The 24,506-nt window shown below is 37.2% G+C and overlaps 1 protein-coding gene across 1 annotated transcript in view; it reads right to left on the bottom strand.

The window, feature by feature from the left end:
• Window positions 1-23,638, bottom strand: part of LOC135480201 (heparan sulfate 2-O-sulfotransferase 1-like) — a 108,495-nt gene extending 84,857 nt beyond the window's left edge. Inside the window, exon 1 of the mRNA XM_064759972.1 lies at window positions 23,310-23,638. Within this exon, the coding sequence (XP_064616042.1) occupies window positions 23,310-23,445 (136 nt within the window). The 5' untranslated portion in view covers window positions 23,446-23,638. The remainder of the gene's footprint in view (window positions 1-23,309) is intronic.
• Between the last annotated feature and the right edge of the window lie 868 nt (window positions 23,639-24,506).

The raw sequence follows: 24,506 nt of genomic DNA, 5'->3' as shown, positions 1-24,506 counted from the left end.
TTTAAACGCAAAAAGTAATACGGTAATTATTTGCTTGAAACTGCCATTTCACTGTGAGACAGCAAAAAGAGCCCTATTAATTAAACCAACACATCAGTTTCCTATATTTTTCAAATTAAGATGTAACTACATGAGTGTGCTAACCAACCGTAACCTTCCAGCTACAGTACAGCAAACGAACGTGTCAAAGACAATGGCCTCACTTTAGAACATCTATAAAGTACTACATGGTGCTGCATATCAAATGCATTAACGATCTTCATAACAAGGTTGTAAACTGTCAAAGAATATTGAGTTAAACCAATGGAATCAATGTCACTGTGTTTAATCTAGATGGGATTTTCCCCAAGCACATTCACGGCGCGTGTTTAAACAGCGGCTCAGCAAAATGCATACAACTTTCCAACAATAGGAGGCACAGGAAACATGGAACACTAGGACTGGACCCATGCTCATGAATATTCATAGCCCACAGATTAAACATGGCGTCAGCATATGATCCGTATTGACTTGAAGAGTGTCATAATTCATTCGTCGTACTGTGCTCTGATCAAAAGGTGCTGACAGATGCCACCCATTGTAGCGTTACTTTCCGGCGCTGAGCCCCCCGATGTCGAAAAACAGCACGAAAGTGGCGGATTAGACCTGCAAGGATTCGCTATCGATTAGGGCTGGCTATAACTCACTCCGCAGCTCCCAGATTGCCTCGTATCTGTCCAATTTAGATGAGTTTGGACAGGGAGGCTCTCACTCCTCTGCTTTTGTGGTTTTTATGAGCTATTTACTTCATGTTCCAGCCTTTTTCTTTACTCCACTTTTTCAATTTGATGGATTTGCCGGCCTGTATAATTTTGATCAATGATACATATTTTCTCGTCGATAAAAGACGCGTTTTTTCGCCCCGGTCATTTTTCAAAATGTCATGGAGGAGGCCAGATAAACTGCGTGAGAGAGACCATAGACTCCCCCGGGGGGTGTTATTAGCTCTGTCAATTTGGATGATGGAGAAACCTAACAAACGATCAGCTTAGTACTTATGTGTTCTTGAGCATTGTGAACACAAATAGCAAAACTGCATACAATGGTAATCTACAGAATCCCTAACTACATGTAAGCTACCATCCTTTTCCAAACAATAAATGTACATATACATACATGTATACAGGTGGTTCTACACTTTAAAAAGAAATGTCCTTCCAAAAATATTTCGTTCAGACCACACCAATTCAAATTGTTGTTTTACAGGCAGAACATATCAATTTTCAATGTTGGAAAAAGATATAAAAATAAAAAATGAAAATCATCTGATTTGTGGAAAATGTGGACTGTCTCACCAATCTGTCTCACTGAAGACATACAGATGTATTTACATGAATGGAAAGCCTTGAAAAAATTCAAAATTAGATAAAATAAAATGGTAGACTTTTTTCTTAATTCTGTATTTGGATTTTTTAGTGTACAAAATCCCTACAATACTTTAACTTCATCAATCTATCACTGTCATTAGGTGTTTGTATGCATATACTGAGACTTCTTGTGGCACAATGAGTCGATGCTGCCCAAAGTGCTGCTTCCACTGAAGTACCATGCCAAAGACACCAGACATGACACCTCACCAAGTCACATTATACGGACAACAGGCCAATCAGTCCAATTTCCTTGCTCTAACGTCTGTCCCAACCACTTTATTATTTATGTACTTGAGCTTAATTAACACTTGGTACATTGTACATGGAATGATCACAAAGCTAATCAGTACAATTTTCATCATTTACCCTATGGATACATTAATGTATTTCCCTTATTATTTCCTCTGATCCTTTTTCAATTTCCACAAAATATGTTTGTATCAATGGTATATCAACGTAGGATGTCTTTCATGCCTACCACTGAAGCCATACTTTGGACCAGGAAAAGCATAAAACAGGCAATGTTCTTCATTAAAAACTTCTAATCTACTTGTAGAGCACTCTCTTGAAACTTTGTGTTAGAGAGTTTATTCTGTATAAATGACATCATTTCTGGCAAGCTAGAAGACTGTAGGAAATATCTTTACATGTACGAAGCCCCACCAAAATGGTCCGTGACTCCAGCGCATATTCTCCTACACGTAGTGGTGTCAAAGCCCTGGTCTAAATTCTCTGCTGGCATCTTTCCAATGCAGAGGATAATGGTGTAGTAATAAGTGCTCTATTCCACGCAGACGAAGAGGGGCACCGATGGAGGGTCCATCGTGACTGGAATGGGAAGTACAAGAATCCCCTCTTTATTAATCTTGTCTAATTGAGTTAGAGTACAAAAGAGGCGTTTAGCCGTTTAATCAAGGGTTGATGAGCACAGATCGTTTCCGCTTCGTTCCGTGCTGCCCCGCTGATTATGCCTTGACCCGCCTCTATCACTATGGGATACCACTCATTGTACCACGTCCAGACCGCACTACTGGAGCTTTATGACAATGTCTGTAATACAAGAGTGTCAGGCCGCAAAAGCTCCAAAGGGACAGATTCAAATCCACGGGGAACGACAAACTAATTTCGGGTTTTAATTTTCGAGGAGCCTTTTGGCCTTGAGACTTAACCTCTGTCATTTTTCTTTTCCGCCAGATGACGTAAAAGTCTGCTTTTAGACTGGCTACAATGTAACGATCAACTGTCATCCACTGGCATTTCAAGTCCGTTATTACGGTCATTACAGGCCAACATTTTGTCGACATAAATAAAAACGTCGTAGCTTGCCCGTTGCTGGCTGCCGGAACAAAATTGGCTCTGGAGAAATCCTACCAAGACCGCCCCCAATTACTGAAGAGAGACATGACTTTGTACTCGTATGTAAATGTCTCGCGTCCAAACGGCGAGACTCGTTATCTTTTAATGGAGCACTCTGGGTAATAAAAGTGGTTAATGTGGCTGATATAAATGACAACATGTGACCTCAGAGAAATGAATCATGGCTTGCCTCGCTGGAAGTGACAGCTCCCGAATGCTCGAACATTACTTTTCGTCAATTAACAGGAGGTGCTGCTGGTCACACAACTCTGTTTGCAGCCAGCAGATAAAACTTCATCATCGATATTAGCAAATACCAGAATTTGATGACTTAATACCACAGCTCAACAAAAAAAAAAAAAGGGAAAAAAAAGGGTCAATTTGTCACTTTCCCAGATCTACAATAGCATTTATTATTTTCATATGACAGCAAATTGCCATTTGTAACTTAAGTTCTTCACCCAAGATTTTCATCGGCCTTTTTTTTTGTTGGGTAATAAGTAAATTAATATTCTTATCAACAGCTTATATCTTATATAAAATATAAGCACTAAGATGTGAAAAATAGAAATGCATGTTTCTACATGTGATTTTAGACTGTAATTTCTTCTATAAATGTAGCAAGACCTATGGATAATGGGACTGAATTTTATTTTCTCCGAGCCTAGGTCATAAAAAAGTAGTCGCTGATGCTCTCTTTGGTGTGGTCTAGCATGAAGTTTGCTCGAGACCACTAGTCTAAATCCGCCATTACTATCTACACGTACGTACATGCACGTCACAAAAGGGTAAAGTTGGCCACTATCGCACCAAATGTCACTGTTCTTTTTACCCATATCGTAGTTTGCCAACTCATCATCTGCCATATTGTTTTAAACAACCATAAAATAAATAAATCGATCAGTATATAAATGAATAATGGAGAAGCAACTTTCATAAAAACAATACAATTCCTCAGCAACTTTCTAACAAAACAGCAGTTGACGTCCCCAACTTTCTGCAGTTTAAGACCAGTTTGTTAACAATGCGGGGAGTGAAATGTTTCACTACTGGTACAGTATTTGTTGTCAGGAAATGACAAGGTCACTTAGAATGCATGCTATTTGACCCTGATATAAAACCACTAAGATAAATACCCACTAAGTACTTGTAGGTTTGCTCAGGCAGGTATTGTTTAATACACTGGCACACTTGTTACACAGAAGGTTAAGTCTGCTGTATAATGCCCAAAACCAAATACCCTATATGACCTAAAAATTCTAGCACAAAAGAGCATTTCTGGAGGCAAATAAATGACATGAGATACAACTTTTGGTGCTAAAATTCACATTTTCCTAAGGATATCACCCTACCTTCCAAACATCTCTCAAAGCACCTTTCTAAAATCAACAGAATACCCAGAATCTAGAAAAATGAACAAGTAAGACTAAAATGCCAAAGGGCATTAAAAATCAAGTAAGGCTTTAACAAACCTTAATACCAGTCTTGTCTTAATACAATTCCTTTATTTATAATATTTGATTGGTGTTTTACACCACAATCAAGAATATTTTGCTTATAACAGTACGACTGCTGCCAGCATTATGATGGGAGCAACCCACGCTATCTGCGGATTGCTGACAGACATTCCCACATGTATACGACTGGACAGGTAGTAGGCATGAGTTGGACTTGGGCTGACATTGACCGTATTGGTGAGACGTTCTTGAGTCATTTTGCAGCTCTAACACGTTAACCACTACGCCATGGAGGATACTGTAGAATACAGGCCCAAAGGACCTAACCTTGACCAGATTATTAGAATACATGTACCTACAATGAATAGTATCATGTTGGAATTACGTGGCACCCGACACAGCTGCTAATACACCACTAACCAAATGGTATCTGCACGATGAATGAAAGCACATGTATATGTTGATTTATTTATTTATTTATTTAATTGAGTGGTGTTTTATGCCGTACTCAAGAATATTTCACTTATACGATGGCGGCCAGCATTATGGTGGGTGGAAACCGGACAGAGCCCAGGGGAAACCCACGACCATCCGCAGGTTGCTGACAGACCTTCTCACGTACGGCCGGAGAGGAAGCCAGCATGAGCTGGACTTGAACTCACAGCAACCGCATTGGTGAGAGATTCCTGGGTCACTACCCTGCGCTAGCACTTTAACCGACTGAGCCACGGAGGCCCCCGTGAATATGTTGATGATCGTATTGATGTGCAATTTTAAGATAAAACAGAGGGTTCCAAAAAAAAAAAAAAAAATATGTGACTATACTTGTTATGAATGAAACCTGCCTGTTCTATAGCTTCACAGCCCCTCATCACCTGTCACGTCAAAACTGGCCTAGGGGGCAATTCTTCATTTATAATAACACCAAAGAGTGAAGTGTCATGATGTCAGCTGAGGACTGATAAGTACCAAAACAAACCTCCTTCTGTTCATTCAGGACAAAGCTTTACAGTTGGTGCCAATATGTGTCACAAGTAGGTTTACAATGAACCCCTATACATTTACAAAGCACTGTACATGTACTAATACAATGTACTGACACATATATAAAGTATGTACTAGACATCTGATAGCATTAGGCTTAGTAACCACAATTGCGATACAGCTGAAATACGGCTGAGAATGTTACTTAGGTCATAGTTATTCAACAATTAAGAGATACTAATTTTATTTCGTGTTTTACAGGTGAGGCAACACTAAAAAATCCCCTCCCCCCCCAAGCTAAAAATCCCCCCCAAAAGCTGAAAATCCACCTTTTTATTTTGTCTGATTAAAAATTTTTTTTAATGATTTTCCGGTTTCCAAAGCCTTCCGATGACATAAATATCTCAACAGGAAAAATTGCTAAGACAGTCCACACCTCCCTCAAATTGGATGATTTTTATTTCATTCTTATACTCTGCTTAGAAACAAGAAATATGATTTCTTTTTCCCATAAAACAACACTTTAAACTCGTTTGGCCTTTACAGTTTTAATTAATGTTAAGCAACGAGTACACATATACATACATTTTTTTTTACCATATATATTATTTATTAATTTCTTTGACTGGTGTTAAATACAGTGATCAAGAACTTGTTTTATGGTTAGTGGGAAACATTGAAAACCAAAGACTTTTGGCAAGTCATTAATAAGCTTTTCCATGGGGGAGACATACAGATATATCTACATGTCAACCAATATGCTGCACAGAGTACTGGAGAACACGTGGTCTTCAATGAATGCTATACCGCAAAAACATGCCTTTGAACATCGTCAAAACCGGGCACTTCTTGTCACCAAAGTCTCAAGAACAGCACAGTGTTTGAATCAACACACTAACTTCAGTCCATCAAAATTAAACCATAACTTTTGTTTGCATAAATTCCAACTATCTATTTTCACATTCTACAAGTTTAAAAGACCTAAACCATGCCAGTAAGGATGAAATGAACAGTGTGGTCATTACAAGCATATTGGCATTCTTCATTACAGCTTTAGAGGCTAGGAATCTAACTACAGTAATGCCTCGTTAAACGAAGGCCCTTTTACTGTTGATGACACATGCTAAGTACTGTTAGGGTTCTTGCAAAAGGTTTCATGTTCTCCTTGATTAATTTTGACGTGAAGCGAACCGAGAAGGCAACCAATCAGTGAATTGTAGAGCAAACGATTTCCATGACAACTAGGGCATAAGTCCGTATCATGCACACAAGTTGTCAACATTTGATCTGGCTATTAAACGACTGAAACAACCAATCACGAGACAGCCATCATGGTTAAGAGGTTAACCTTCTCACGTGCCCGGGCAATGTCAATTACAAAATTGCATGAATCTCAATCGCCTTGCTAACGTCTTGGCACACAACAGTCAATACTTCTCGTTTTTTTTAAACCATAGCAATCAGGTTTTATTACGCTTTCAATGCCTTAACAAACCCTTATGCGTTTCTTTTTTACCTTTACCTTTTTTGTTTTCATGCTTCGAAGGAACTAGTTTCAGAAGAAAACTATGTTAGAGAGTACACCCTTGAGAATAAACAAGATCCTTTCGGTAAATAGCAATCGTTTTTATATTCAACCAATCTTTCATCAGGGGGAAACTCTAGATCTTATTTTTTTACAATTTTTCTTAGACACACATACAGATGTTCCAATTAGCTGACTAAAACCAGAACATTTCACCAAGGTAGAAAACCCAACTTAAGTTTAAGGCAAAAAAAAATTCTGATATAAACACATGTATTCTGTTTAAAGCGAAATTACTCTAAGCGCTCCACATACATACGGCTGCACACTTTATCATATTAGATAAATGTTAAAACCTAATTTAATCAACACGATTCTATTTGCATAAATGTACACTATTTCGGTGAAGTTCATACAGTTTGTGCCACCATGAGAACAATACAATCTTCAAAATGTTAAACTGTGATAACTAAATGAAGTCATACAACTTGTTGGTCATTTTTTTGGGGGGGGGGGGGGGGGGGGGTACAATGCATTTTAAGAATCTTATTTATTTATCTGATTGGTGTTCCTTGCGGTGCCCAAGAATATTTCGCTTATACAACAGAGGACAGTAGAGCAGTGGAAGGCAACCGGGTAGAGCCAGCCAGAAAACCCATGTTTATCCACAGGTTTGCAGTTAAATAAGGCCACCAGTGAGATTATGCAAGTACATGGTTATAGCCTTAAAGAAAGTTTTTCCAATCTTTTCTTGAAAACCCCACAGCGTGACAATACTTTGCCAAATGCCCCTGAGCAGCTCCTGGCGACATGTACATGTACATGAACACCTACCGTAAATCTTCAACAAATCTGACGAGCGACAGTTTATGTTTTGACATATTAATTAGAGTAATATTTCCCGACCTTGACATTCATACATTATAATATTTCTGAGAAGCTCATACATGTATCATTATGTGCCAGTATCTGGATAATATGTTTTAGTCTTCAATATCATATGAATTACCCTAAATAACCTTAAATTTTGTCCATGACAAACTTTCCCATTTTTCCTGATTCCTGAGAGTTCTATAGATTTTAGAAAGGTATTTTGAGGTCTAGAGGTTTAGGCATTTAGGCATTAGAGGAATATTATGAGACCTGGACATATTATCTTATTTGTGTGAATTTCTTACATGTATGGTCAGTACCGGGGAGTGGTTAGTCTTCAATATCATATAAATTACCCTAAATAACAATAAATGTTGTCCATGGCTATTTGTGTAAATTTCTTACATGTATGGTCCAGTACCGAGGAGTGTTTAGTCTTCAATATTTTATGAATTACCCTAAATAACAATAAATGTTGTCCATGGATATTTGTGTGAATTTCTTACATGTATGGTCCAGTACCGGGGAGTGTTTAGTCTTCAATATCATATGAATTACCCTAAATAACAATACATGTTGTCCATGGATATTTGTGTGAATTTCTTACATGTATGGTCCAGTACCGGGGAGTGTTTAGTCTTCAATATCATATAAATTTCCTACTGAATCAAAAAGTTACACCTGACTGGTCAAATCAGTTGAGGATTTTAGGGTAGTTTCATCGCAGGCAGAGTTTTAATATCTCCTTGTGTTCCCACTGACATCGTGAACTGGAGAAGATTACACCAAATGCCAAGAAGAATAATGGTGAAGGATGACCAGGATTCCGAGGAGACGAGTGAAAAGAGGATCACTCCATTACCACTGGAGCTCTTTTGTCGGAAGCTTACTCAAACTGAAATGGCAACACGGCCACATGAGGCAACATGGCCTACATGTATACTGTGTGATATACATGGACATGCACACATACACGTACATGTAAGTTATACATATACTTCTTTTGTGGCTTATTATACTGTACTTTAGTGATGTGGGGGGCCTTGCTTCAGGACTTTACTTTTGACAGGAATCCTTTTCTGCTATGACTCTCATGAAACAAAGCTACAGGATTCTGCTTAGATTCCTGTAAGGAACCAGCCATAATAATAAATTTCAACCGAATATACATACTTTTTGAACATGGAGGAGCTTAAATCTGTTTTACTTAGACATGCATTAAAATCTTCACTGGATCAACTGCTTAGTAGCCCTAGTATCAGACTTAAGATTCTCATGGATTCATGCAGAGCGAATCTGTGTGAATCCATGCAGAGTGAATCTGTGTGAATCCATGCAGAGCGAATCTGTGTGAATCCATGCAGATTCCCCTCAACAATGCCCAAAATATAACCCTGTGCTGGCTCAGACGGTTGGCTCGTTGCAAATACATGTCTGGGATTCCTGCCCCTCTGTACAACGGACCACATGCATTTTCCTCTTAAGAATTTCAACTTAAATTAAATTCCGAATGAACTGGAACTTCTTTGCTACAATCTACTGTTTGGCACTTCTGTTTTAATCAATTTTTGGGGGATTTTTTTGCACAAATATTCCTTGTTACGTCAGGAGGTCATAGAAAGTCCAATCAGAATTACGATGTACATGTACATATACTAGTTCCATTTCCTGCACATGTGCTAGTCCAGATATTCTACTGTTTGCGTGCACTATCAAATGACGGGAAAGAAACAGTGGAACTCTATACCACAATAAAAACACAGAGATTCCTAAACTTCCGCCTCATATAAACGGGGCACGGGAAATAATTACTATAATTGGTTGGTTTCATGATAAAAACGAGGGCAATGCTCCCCTTTGGTTCTGATAACGGCAGCACGCCAACTTACATGTATATCTTCTATGTCAAAGAAAGCATTTGGTTTAAAATGAAATACATGTACTTGGGAAAAAATAATGTAAATCTTTAAATAAATGATGATGTCTTAGTACCGCATGTCACGGTGATGATATTAATGAGAAACACGATAAAAGAGGGATTAAAACTGACAGACCTTTCATGCAGGCACCTTGCAATAGAATTTGTTTTTAAAATGAGAGCTTACAGATCAACAGACTATCATTTGTGGAAGAAAATTAATATTAAAGAGTGAGTGAGTGAGTGGGTGCTTGGGATTTAATGTCGTACTTAACAATTTTTCAGTCGTATGACAACGAATCCTTAGAGTGCATGTAATGTGCCTCCTTGTTGCAGGACGGATTTCTACCTCTCTTCTAGTGCTTTTTCACTGAGACCACTTACTGAAGGCAAGCAAGCCACCCCACTTGAGCCATTATACTGATACAGGTCAACCAGTCGTTGCATTCCCCCTTAATGCTGAATGACAAGCGGGGAAGCTACAACATCCTCTTTTAAAATCCTAGGTGTGACCCGACTGAGCGTGGATCTCCCATCCCCAAAGCAGCGCTCTACCAACTGAGCCATCGGGGCCGGTCAAAAAGTATGCAAGTATAGGAATCAAACTCGTTATGGCAGTCGACAAAACGGTTTCAATGCACACGTTACCAAAGGACCAACACGGAAAACAAATATTAATAAAGTAGTGTTCATAAACATATACAGAATCAAAATGTTTGGTCATTCACTTGATTTTTATAGCTGAAAACATAAACAGTTACCTAAAATTAAGCTAAGGCCCTGGGATCACAAAGCGATCTTAGAGTTTATTAAAGTAAAAACTTCAGTCATTAAATTTCGTATGTTCCTTTCCATCATTTTAGCTGAATCTGCTGTACAATAACTTTCCCAGAATTTACGTTTTCAAGCAAAAGTTCCACCTTGTAATATAAGAAACAACAATTTTAAAGTGATCTGAACTTTTGACTTACATCTAAGATCACTTTGTGATCCCGTGGCCAGGTCATCAGCAGGAAGACTTTATATAATACAATTTATAGCCACAATTTCAGGCTTATAAATGACTGCTTATTATATTTATTATTTATTTGATTGGTGTTTTACGCCAAACTCAAGAATATTTCACCTATACGAAGGCCGCCAGTATTATGATGGGAGCAAAAAGGGCAGATCCCGGGGGACAGCCACGACCATCCGCAGACTTTCCCACCTACGGCCAGAGAGGAAGCCAGCATGAGCTGGACTTGAACTCACAGCGACCGCGTTGGTGAGAGGCTCCTGGGTCATGTTCTCAAATGTCATAACAGATATGAATACCGGTACATGTAGTTCGTAGAAGTATGCAAGAGTCAAATATGACAATGATAGTAGATATGAGGTAGGACATACTAACACCCATTTCAATTCAGTCTATGAGCCAGCAAACATCATAGAGAAGTCTGAGACATGCTCAAATGCGACATTGTGTCCTCTTGTGGCAGGGCGAGTCCATGCTGCCGAAGTGCTGCCAACGCTGAAGTATCATGCCGAAGACACCAGACACCCAGTCACATTACACTGACACCAGGCCAACCTGTCATGTTTCCTAATGCTCTAACCTCTTGGCGCTGAGTGCCAAACAAGGCAGCAACAAGTACCATTTTTAAAATCTTTGGTATGACCTGATCCGGGTTTGTTCACGATGCCTAACGACTTCGAGACAGACACTCTAACCATTAGGCCACCAAAGCAGACACATATACATTCCGCTAAGCTGTTTTATGTATCTTTATGTGGATATCTGTATATCCAGCAGTGAGCCTTATTAGCTAGGGGAGATTTTGGCACTTACCCTGATATTCTACAATCTTTACTTTGGCAGAAGCAGGTTTCTGTGGTGTTACTGGATGAACTTTCATTTTTCCAGGGTTGATTCTGTAATAGTAATTCTTGGCACTAGTTAACTGTGGGATCTTATGAGTTTTTAAATCATTACTCGTAAGTGGGAAGGTTTGGCAGCAAAATGCGGATGGTCGTGGGTTTCCCTTAGGCTGTGCCCGGTTTCCACCCACCATAATGCTGGCCGCCGTCGTATAAGTGAAATATTCTCGAGTACGGCGTAAAACACCAATCAAATAAATAAAAAATAAAAAATCATTACTGGATTGGGGGCCTCCGTGGCAAAGGTGGTTAGCACGCCAGAGCGGCGCAATGACTCATGAGCCACTTTCACAATGCTTTCACTGTGAGTCCAGCTCATGTTGGCTTCCTCCCTGGCTGTACGTGGGAAAGTCTGCAGCAACCTGCAAATAGTTGTGGGTTTCCCCGACATTCTGCTTGATTTCCTCCCACCATAATGCTGGCCGCTGTTGTACTTCAATGAGTACGGTGTAAAACACCATTCAAATATATTAATAAATCTTTACTGGGTCAACAATTATATATTTAATTGTTGTGTGGACCCATGTATACTCATGAATTTTTCACTTTTATGATAGCTGTCAGTTTTTTGTATGTTACCACTGAACTCACCCAATCGTAGTATACATGTACATGTACTGTATGTCGTAGGCAAAGCAGGTGACTTTCAGCGAACTTCAAGTAACATGATAAGAGAGCAATGTTTACTGCTTATGGCCAGGAAGGCCCTTTAGAAGAACAATGCTGGTGGGGGATCGCAGAGAATAACCTGCCCGAGACTGGGATTGAATCTTGTGTAGCCAAACCAGTGAAAGGCAAAGCACCTTAAAACCACTCTACCACAGCCAGCTGCGACGTATAACTTTTAAAATCTTTTTCAGTTGTGTGTAAGATTTCTGCCACGGTGTACAGCTTCAGGCTAGAAAACAACATTCTTGATGTGTATAAAGTCATTAATCGCTTCAAAAGATACACGGATACCAACTTTTAATGCCTAATCCAATTATCAAGTGTTTTATCGATCGATGCTAGAAGTGTCTGATGCATTGCTGCTTGCTGCTGATCGCCACGCAGCAACGATCACATCTGGCCCTGAATAAATAGACATTTTCAAAGTAAAGACGCACAGCGAATAAAAGGAACCATGCCAGGTTAATACGTATTGAAGAACCACAGGAAGCTTTCTCAACCCGGGTGTTGCAAAAAGAAGCAGAAATCAGCTTCTCATATTTCCTGAACTTCAAAGCAGCTTCAGACTGAACCTGCATTATTGCACTGATGCTTCATCCTTTATGTAACACGTGTGCTTCCGCAACCATGTACAGAATAACCAGTCAACTTTAAAGGATATATGAAATGCTTTGGTTTTATTCCTTAATGTTCGAATTATCATATGTACTAACATATAACAGCACGCACAAATTTTTCCACTTTCACTTCGGTGGATAAAAAGTAGTTTTCAGTAATGGGTATGACACTGTACATGTGATTCTTCAACCTTTTTACATGTTTGCAAGATGTTTATTCAAGCATGTTTTGAAGGCACTTTTCTGTGTAGACTGATAAAAATGTACTTTTTGTAAAACCCTGACACTGGTCAATCCAACCAATTTTGTCCCCAAAATCATATCCTAAAGGTTCATAAATCACACTGAAAGTTGCCCTTTCATATCAAAAAAGGTTGAGGACTTGGGCAGTGCTCTCGTGCACACCCCATGTGTGTTACACATCCACGCAGTTCTGTTTTAGCTGCACCCAAGCACACTGCATGCATGATGAAAATGGTTTAAATGAAATAAATGACACAGGCCTCCTGAATAACTACAATGTCAATTTTCAACCTTTTGAAATCACATGTTTGAAAGGTGTTTTTTCTTGAAAGCATATTCTGAGGTCATTATTCAGTGCAGGCTAATAAAATTATATTTTTTTGTGAAAGCCCTGAAATTGGCCAAAGCAACCAAGATTTGTCTAAAATCAAATCAAAAAGGTGCCTAAACCACAGTGAAAGTTGTTCTTTCATAAGAGGAAAAGTTGAGAAAATATGGCGCATGTAAACTGCTTGATGTGATTTTCAATAATCATGGCTATACTGTACACTGCTTGCACACACATCAATACCATTAACACAGTTGTACTTGAGCCATCTTTTTTAAGTTTTCCAACACAACAGCACAGACACGCATATTACACAATTCCTCCACAAACTTTTACAAAGTCTACAAGCGTGTGTGGTAAAAGTCTATTATGAAGGAAAATGATCACAATATGTCGTCTTACAATCTATCATATTTCCGCATCCTTGCAGCTTCGGAGCAACTCTGCGGTCTTTGTTCGATCCATAAAGCAAATTTCACAGAGCAATGATCACCTTATTTCATACTCCATCGAACATAATATCACAAAGAACATTCAACAAGCCTACACACAAGCACCTGGCACGGCCGGCCACCCCTTTTTCGCAGAGTGGTAGATCCCACTCAATTTGCATGTTATGCTACCATGCCCAAAGGTCATGGACAAGACCATTGCATTCAACAGAGTGAACATGTGTAACTGACAATGAACATTATTAAGGCTTCAAAGTTTACAAAAAGCTTGTAGAAAGCTGCCTTTTCATATGGAAAATGATACGCTCTCTATTCTTAATGGATTCATTTTATTTTTTCTTTCGCTACATTTATTGCACACAATGGAGAATTCGCTGAACAGAGCAGTCTGCAAAAATGTCACTCCAGAAAACAACTATTCAAACAGAATTTAATAAATTTCAGAATGTCACAAATATAAAGAAATTATCTTGTCAGAATAAGTCAGTATAGAGATTCGAAGAAATATACTGGAATATGTGGAAAGAGCTGAACAAAAAAAAGGATAAAGACAAAAGAACCTCATCTAATTTTACACTCAGATAATCAGGACATAACAAATTTCTTATATCCCTTGTGTACCAACACTATGTTTGGACAGGCCAAGCCATCATAAAATTTTGCTTCCCACAGAGGGTTTATCAGCTCTACATCCCTATACATGTAGTGTTTTCAATACACACTGTAAAATGGTATACACATGACCACAGTGTTTTTTGTTGTTTCTCTTCTTCAAAAAAAAAAATCAGCATGTGACACATTTGAAAGGTTTTTTTTTTTTTTTTAGAATTACAAATCTGTTCTCTTTCATTCACGAACCTGGAGCTCTGGTCATTTCAAGTGTGTGGTACTCAACATGTCAAGGTTTTACACTACAAAAACACGTTTCCTTTAATACTACAATAGTTTGATGGCTGGTTTCAGCAGAAGATTCTACATAAACATACTGAAAATTCTATTCTATATTTAAGCTGGACTTTGGATTATTGTCACTTAGGAGATGTTTTATAAAAGTGTTTGGCCAAAAGCAAACAGTGCATTCATCTCAGAACAACTGCATAAAATAGAAAATGCAAAGTTCTGGCAAGATTTTTCTTGACGCTTTCGAAAAAGGGATGACACATACACTGTGTCTGTGAAGTCAAGATATGATATGATTTATGATAACTATCTGCATTTACCAATCAAAAGGGTGAAAATTTCCCCCTGTGCCAGTATGTATGTTACAAGGAAAACGGGGCTATCACGATGAGGGAAAAAATTTGAATCATGTGATCCCTGACACTTGAAATAAATATCGGTTTAATAAACAGACAATATTTAGATTGTTTTTTCCCACAAAACACAGTCATATGAAATATCAAAATTATGATGGTATTTGTGATTATCGAGAGATAATTACATTCTGAATTGCACAAAAAGCGATTCAGAGTGCTCATGTGATGTATTTTGATCTGGTACAACACTCATTTATTGTAACCTATTTCCTCGATCTTTCCGAATATGAAAGAGCAAACTTTGTGTGCAATCAAAATTGATTAGATTGAACAAATTGGGCTTCAAAAAAAGTATGATTTAATCAGTCGACTACACGGAATAATGCGTTCAGAATAAACACCTTGCAAACATGCGAAAAGGTGGAAGAATTACAGTACAGCTTTTCATTTTTAGACTCTCCATGTTTCTCTTTAACACTCCGGACTTTAGGCATGCTGAATAAATGAAGTTGACTGTTGTTATCTACCTTTACATATAATTGTTATAATCATAATCCGAAGTCATTTGTTACATGAAATTTATTTATTTATTAACCCATTATTAATTTATCTATTTGGTAACCTACCGACTTCTAAATTCTGCTCAAAAAAGTTACATTACTTGTTGTATATGTACTGTACAGATCAAAGGCAATAGCTTACAGGTGTTAACATGGCTGACTAATTTGACCTCACAAACTATGTACCTGCATGTGAAGAAAACAACTGGAAGTTTATTTATTTACTTATTTGATGGGTGTTTTACACCGTACTCAAGAATATTTCACTTATATAATGGCAACCAGTATCACCACGGGAGGAAACCGGACCGACGCTGGGGGAAACCCACCACCATCCGCAAGTTGCTGTCAGACTTTCCCACGTACGAATGGAGAGTACAATGAGAAAATGCTAGTCTTTGTGATATCATCAGACCCAGACACGAAGTGTGTATCGACAGATGTATCAGATGCACTTCAACTTGTCAAAAGGTTTCAGTGAAGCATTCATCAAACTTAACAAGTTCGTATTGTGCCAGACGAGACTGTGCGCGTACATTTAACACCTGCACCTGGTCAACTCAATACTGCACTACAGTGCAATGAATGAGGAACAACATCTGCACTTAACCAGGTGTGGTTTTTGTCATGAGGAAGTGTAATGTCTTCTGCTTCCCTGTCACACTCGGAACAAGACTGCAGAATTTTTGTAACTTTTTGTCCTTTTTTTTAATTTCTGCTGGTTGAAAGACGCCTTTGGTATCTGCATCTTCACTCATATTAAAAAAACAATTTTTCAGGAAAAAAAAACCTATTTTCACACCATTTAAACGTGTCCAAGAGCAAAAAAGAATGAAATATTTAAAGTTTAAAATCAATGTAGGTGAAAATCTTTTAAGTAGAAAACAGAAAATAAATTCAGAATTTTCACTTAGTAGTCAGTTTTATGGGTGGATGATACCAGAAAGGTATAAGGGAGGCTTAAGCCTAGGTGTTTCTGTAATCAGATCACCTGTGTCAGGTGTGACATTTTATAACCTAGCCAGGTGTCACAAGTCTACAGAATGCCTTGATTAGAAATTTGCACTAAACATAATTGCACACAGGTACATGTATGCAAATGAAGACTCTGGTTACAATTTAAAAATGTTAGAATTGATTCTAGTTTTAGATGCTGTACTAAAACCATGCATATATATATATATATATATATATATATATATATATATATATATATATATATATATGAAATTAAGCAATCTTACCTGTAAGCATATATAGATGGGGACAAAACTTCTAAACAATTCATACTTTAACTTATTTTCTAAAAAACAACGTATTATTGTGCCATAATACTATACAAAATGAATAAATGTTTAATCGGGAGCAAGTCGGTCTGCCTGTCTAATTATCAATCAGTCAGTCAGTCAGTCAGTCAATCTAATTATTTTTTTTCACTCTATCTTTTAAAATGGGACAATCACTCAATGAGGCGCGTGAGAGCAAGATGACATCCGTGTTTTGCAGGACGTTGCAGCGAATGCAAATTTGCGCGTGTCTGTTTTCTGAAACTAGCGAAGTCTAATAAAGTCAGGCCAGACTTAAATCTGAATTAAATCCAGTGAGACTTTTAGTGACTGAACCGGCGAGAGCCTTGAAAATACACTTACATGCAATGCACTATAAAATACTACATACTATAAAATAATACTGTATTTTATTCTTTCCTCAGTATTCATTTTACTCTATATAATGTAAATACAGTACATGTTCCGTTCTGGTGTAAATACAAGATCTACTTGTACTTGTCGTATTCAGTAAAATAACATATAAAATACATTAATGAATTAAAAATATTTTAAATTTAAGATTCAGCATCCCCTGATCTGCTCATTTTAGACGATATATATATGTGTGTAATTCTAGCAGGAATGTTGAGTTTCTTTTTTCTCACATGGTTGACCACCTAATGAACAACATGCTCATTTCTTCACTTTTCCGAAGTCTGGTAAAAAATGTAATGTTCTACTTTCAACACTAGTAATATCTGTTCTAATAATTAGAAGAATTAAAGTACATACAAATAAAAGCTGACGATTTATTTTACAATAAGGACAAACAAATACATAATGATACATACATGTGATGTACATGTATATCTGTGACTGCATTATTCATGCTAGTGACACTTGGATGTTGAAACCTAAATACAAACTTAGCATATTAAAGGTTGTTACATGCTGTGCTCAAGTTAACTACATATATAGTAAAACCAGCCAACTCTGTTGATAAAAATACCAGGGCTAATGGGAAAGTCGATATCTCTCGGAGTGGTTATTCATTTAGCAGATGGTAGACTGATAGAAAGATAATGATACTTGTATTGAGTGGATGTGGATGCAGACAGGTAAATACGTGATTAGCACAATAGTTAGATAGGTACTAAGAAAAGACTCAAGTCCTTCTATCCTAGAGAGACAGGACGTTCAAGTGTATAATCTGATAACACAGATTTATTTCGGTACATTTACCTGTAATTCAGGTCTTTCTTAATTCACAGATGACACATTTCCCATGACAGCAAATGGTGTGCCCAAAGATACAGAGTGCCTAAATTAGCCATCCACAGGGCTACAGACAATTTTCACGGCATTCAACGCACAGTATAAAGTCAAAAATGTTCATTTCGTCTCCGAAACCTCTAGAGTCAATGACAAGATCAACCCAGCTAATCCATTTTACGGCCTCTAAATGTCAGAGTAGACATTTGCTGATAAAATTTCGATGCCAAAAAAAAAAAATTACAATACAGGGTGTGCCCAAATTAAGGTAATCTAAAGGTGTGTGTTTATTTATTTGATTGATGGTTAATGCCACAATTTCACCTTTATAAACATAACAGCAGCTGTGTTATGGAAGGTGAGATTAAAGCCGTGCTCAGCTAAAACCAGCGATCTTTGGCAAGTACAAAAACTGATTAGTTTAACAAAATACAAGGGTAGTGTAACTCTGAAAAACAAAGGGCTCATTTTGTCTCAATATTTCTGCACTTTAATTTGATTTTCCTGATGACGGCAAATTAAAGTGCTGAAATAATGAGTCAAAATGAGCGTTTTGTTCTTCGAGTTACACTACTGGTGTATTGGCAAATACAGATAACTGTCAAACTCTGTCACACATTAGTTACAAAAGCACATGCATGTCAGGATAGCAAGTAGATAAACTTCATGTAAGATCGTTTAAAAAGTTCTAGGAAGTCTGTTGACACACTACTGACATTGACCCTATTGGTCTATTATGCCTCCTGTGTCCTAAGGTTTTGAAGATAAGAATCGAAGCAATTTGGCTCATTTTTGTAAAACTGTCAGTAATTTCTGTGTATTCAAAATGTATACTTACACGTACATGTAGGTACTTAATGTTGTAAGATCACCATTCAATTTTCACTAGGGCAATTCACAATGGTCAGTTTGGATTTACTTTGTTTATCTGATTGATGTTTTACGCTATACTCTGTTAAGTTTGGAAGCGGATTGGTGAAATCAATAGCATTTAAGCATTTCTTCATTGTTTTACACGCAAGAAATATTTCTGGAAGAAATCCAGCAAAAGTTTAGTTCAGTGATTATGAATAATGGTGCACACATTGAGCATTACTTGCCCAGTCTACAAATCATACATATCTAATTTTAGAAAAACAAAATAACACTGTCATTTGTCTTATTAATTATGTTAGGTTTATGATTCAGTGCATAAAGGTATAATGTACAGTTCACAGTTCATAACAAAACATGTTGGTCTAACATTTGTGAAAAATCAATTGAATTACTAAATTAGCACTAATCCACTAAATTAAAACTAATCAATTAAACTTCTGTAATTCTTCAACCTTTCCACATGTCTGCAAGGTGTTTATTCAAGCATATTTTGAAGGCAATATTCTGTGTAGTCTGATAAAATTATCCTTTTTGAGGTCCTGAAATTGGTCAACTCAGCCAATGCAGTTTTGGCTTCAAGATCAAGTTAAAAATGTGCCTAAATTGCACTGAAAGTTGTTCTTTAATATGCGAAAATGTTGAGGAATTAGAGTACAACACAAAATTTTTCTTTATTATCTTAACTCATTTATATATTTATTTCTTGCACCAATCTGTATCTAGCACCAGGCAAAAAAATGTACTTTCTGTAAATAATGACAAGCAAAGGATATGTCCATGGCAATACAAGGATTTGAACTTATGTCTGAGGTACCATACGGAGTAACATAATAACAGCTGGGAAGTTACAAACTTCCCATACGTCTGTACATACGTGCGTATATGTGAGTACATGTATGTGAAGATGTACATGTATTAGCAGAATTTCCCATAAAGTGTGTCTGAAAGTCTGTCCACTTTGTTTACAAAGGAACAGACCAACAACCGCCTGAAATAGATAGATCCTGAAATAGATAGATCGATGAAATGACTGACAAGAGAGAGTTTCAAGTTGCCTCCATAAACCATTTGAACTCAACTTACCCCATTGTTCTATGGCAACAGAGCCCTAAATACTTCTAAGTGACTGGCCTCAGTCTCAAATTGCTTCATTGTGAGACCCCCATGAGCTAAGAAAAACCCCTCTGCCCCTATCATCTACTCACATAATGCCCCCTGCCCTGAAAGGAACTATTCGACAAAGAGAGAAGAGAGTCTGTCCAGGGATCGAGTGGCCTATCTTATGATGGCACCTCAGCATGCAGTTACACTGACAATCAGGAACGAAGAGGTGACTGATCAGAAAGACTAACTGATTACGGTGTTGGATTGCAGCCTATTAACCGATACCAGTCTGTATTAAAAAAAAAGTCCCTGTGTTCTTGTTTCTTGTCGATACCTACTCTGTGACAGGTTTTGAGGAAGTGAGGGTGATGGGGTGGGTAAGAGCTTTCTCCTATCTAGCTGTATATTACTACAGGTACACTATGTAACCCTACCTTGCACTCTGTTGCCTTACATTGTGCACCTACATATAGCTCTCTTTAATTTCTTTACCTTAATTTCATCTACTAGGTAGAGTTAACATACACTGAGTCAGTTAAGCTTAGGCAGAAAAGATATCTTGGTGTCTTCCAGACACCTTTTATTCTAACAACATCAACATTGCTGGAAAGATGGAAAAATTGTAAAGAGTATTTAAGTGACACAGTGCCAGATTTCAAATTCTGGCTAAATGCATGCAGAGACACCCCCTGGCATACTGTAAGTATATGTACTTAAATCCAGTAAATAACTTAACATTTCTTGAAAAAAGAGTTAATATTTTTAGAAGACAAAAAAGTCATAAAACATTTACTTTTGTTACTAAATATAAAAAATCTACAGTTTCCATCCTACCTGTTTGTTAATACTCAAAACATCTTTTAAAAGATTTATAGAACCCTCAGAATCAAGCAAAATGGTGAACTTAGTCCTAGGTGAAATGCTATGCCAATAATATCAGTCAAACCTACATTGGTGATGGGTTTTATCTTCTGGCCTGGCATCTGTGGTCCCCAAATGTTGGGAAAAATAAAACATTCAGAAAGACTGCGTAAAGGCTATGAAAAACTGTTCATCCTTGCGACTAGGGTCACCGGCGCCTACTGTGCATACATTTAATTTAAATACCACTGCCATTAAAAGCAAAAGTATTTTATTAAATACATACAGATTCAATTTAGCTGCTGACTTATCAGATTTTATGTATGCCTCTAATTACTAGTTCAAGGGACATATGCCTACAAAGTTCTACAGACAACATGTCAGTCGCCCTGCTTCATTATGCAAACAACACTAAAATGGAGTGTAGACACAGGAAGTAGATGTAACTAACATACTGTATACTGTGAAATAAATTTTCGTCAACTGTTCCTTTTGGGCTTCTAAACAAATCAAAGAGCAACATCTATTGATCTGTGTCCTGAGGTGGGGAGGGGGGTCTTAACTGACAACTTTATACATAGTATAAACTATGTAACAATTCTTCGAAACAAAAAATATAAACATTGTGCTATATCAAAATCTATAGTCCAAAATCTAAAATTTTTCTGTAAAAATTACAAATTTAAGAGGCATACAGGAACAATCTACAAAAGTTACAATGTTCTTTTCTGACTTTTGTTTAACTTTGTAGCCTCTTAAGTTCTTTCTTTATGATAACTACAAATCATATCTACAATAACATTATTATTCACATTTATATATACATACACTGTACATGTTGCAAGCAATGGTTTAAAAAAAAAACAACAACATGAAAACGATGACATAAGTAATCCAAGGTAATAGAAATACCACAAAAAAAGAGTACAAATCAATTAAGGCAAACTGTCAAGACACACATGAAAGTAACTGTCCACCATTGTGCCCTGCTGTCAGTTTGGTAAGCACGATGCTGGTCTAACACAGCAGGTAGATGAACGGTCTAATTCACCTTGGCATTTCTCATCAAGGCAGAAAAGGTTCCAACAGCTGAAGTGAAAAGACTGTCTAGTAAAAATGTAGACCACATAGAGACTGGACTGATAGAAATGTTTGCTGTGGCAAAAGTTTGTTGATTGCGTTTGCATACAAATATATGCACAAGTAAGTAAAAGTACATATTGAAACCAGGCTTACTTTGTAAAACAGTATCTGGCTGACATAGAGTCACCTTTGAGTTTCTACTGGAGTGGATTAAAATTCTCTATAAGAAAAGGATAACTGTGTTCCTAGACTGATTAAGGTTGTTAATTAAACTCAAGACAACAGACAAACTGCAGTATGTACTAGTGTTTGGTCTGAAACCTGTCAGCCCAGTATCAAGCATGTATTAATGATACATGTATTGGCAAATTCAGTTCAGAAGTATAAGGTGAAAGAGTTCGAGAGTTGGAAGGGGGGGGGGGAGGGATGGTGAAGGGAGAGCGGAGATACTACTGCCCACCCAAGGATATAAAAAAATTGGTGTTCAAAGCAAGAAAAATGTAAACCTGATGCCTCTAGTAAACATTTACATGTATCAATCGATTTTGGATTGACAAATTTCTTTCAATCCAAAATTACAGAAAACTACTGTATACCTTACTGTACACAAAATTTACACATCAGCTTAAATAAATGGAAATTAAATACTTATTATCAAGTTACACATAGTTCTACATTTAAAACAACTTGATGTGAATTTAAGGAAGTATATGTATTAAAGTTAAACATGAAGCAATCTCGTATGTGTATTGAATGTAAACTGTTCATCAAGATGTCGCAATGTCTTAATTGTTCCAAAAGGGTAAGTAAAGTTTGTGATAATCTTTTATAAATTGCAATTTTTCTGTTTGGAAGAAAAATATTACAAAGGATAAAGACATAAAACAAATCAAATCAGAATAGTAGAAGGCTACAATTCGAACTATTGCTAATGATGTGACCTTCAGGTATTTATTTTCACCTTTTACACATCTGTCAAATGAAATATCTAATTTTTATCGGGTACCGGTATGCATGAAAAAAAAATAACAATAAATCAACAATTCCACAAACCAAAGATATAAAGCTGGGGATAACAGCACAATAAAGACAATCCAATAGACAGCTGAAAACAAAAGCCTTACAGTTCTGTCGCAAACTACCAAAGTAAATATTGGCGAGTTTTTGCATTTTCTCACTTATCATATCTTTTGTGTCATCGCGACTTCATGTCTTTAATCTTTCGATGGGAATCTCGCGCCTGTCAAACAATAAAATTCTCTCTGTCTAGAAACTTACCTAGTTTTAATCTGGCTGTGTCCAGTCTTGTGATTTCACCGATAAGATGTAGATAGAAGAGGAGAAAGCAGCCAAAAACTGCAGCCAATGTGGCCACTTGTCGGGAAGGCATCCCTCTCACCATTCGAAACAACATCACAACATCGTCTCACTCAAGGTAAAATCCACAGCCAATTTCCTTCGACAAAAGCTGCCCTTACCAGTCAGTCACCGGTGGACAACAACTACCGGAGAACCCTACATACTACAATCGCTCGCATATAAGCAGTTTCGATTTATCTACTTCCATACACAGCTGCCATTCTCAAAACTCGACAACTCAACGTGTTTTGTTCCGCTCGCTGTCGACTGCTTCAACCAATGCGAACTTCCTCCGCACTTTCACCACTGTTTCGTAGACGCTGTCATCGATAATGTCTATGTCTTGTATGAATGTTTACGTTTTCATATCAAGGCGTTGGTTCTATATGCGAAAGACTTATCAGAATTTAGAATTAGCGAGAATGTATGCCTCTGATTTCATACGAAAATGTGTCTTGCCATTCACTCCCGATGAAAATGATTGGATAGTAAACTCACGTGATTCTCAGCAAACCCACATGTCTATGTTTTTATTTTGGTGATTTAAAACGAGAAATAACTGGATAGCTTTGTGAATGAAACAATTTCTTAAGTTGCATTTTTTTAGGTTGATGATTTCAACCAAACTCCTCCTAGACTTTTATACTCTGTTTAAGGATTGGAATATGTATATAAACATAAGAAAGAAGTTGATTGTGGACAATCAGTACGTAAGAAAAAACGCAGGAAACCTCAAATTTCTACATAGTTGAATTGCACATGTAGAAATTTGAGATTTCCTTTGTTTTTTTTCTGATGTAAATGCATATGTGTGCATGGATAGTTTGCAAAATAATGACAATTTGAAAACTATGTACAAAAATGCTTTCATTTATATTTTCGATTTTTTAAAAGAGTGTTTTGAAAGAGATTTGAAAGGCATTCAAATATTTAAATTCTGTGGTGGGCTTTATGCGCGATAATAACGGTATTTAGGAACTCTGACGTCACATCACCTTTTTTCTTGATTTCTTGAAGAATCTTATTTTTTAAAGACCAGGTTAGCAGAATCTATAGAATTTCAAACACATAATTAATTACTTATCAGACCTGAGGTTATATTGGAAATTTATGAAC

The sequence above is a fragment of the Liolophura sinensis genome, chromosome 13 (genome assembly GCF_032854445.1).
Source record: "Liolophura sinensis isolate JHLJ2023 chromosome 13, CUHK_Ljap_v2, whole genome shotgun sequence".
NCBI classification, from domain to species: Eukaryota; Metazoa; Mollusca; class Polyplacophora; order Chitonida; family Chitonidae; genus Liolophura; species Liolophura sinensis.
The sequence above is the reverse complement of the archived record's forward strand: the minus strand, read 5'-3'. Positions and strand labels throughout refer to the sequence as shown.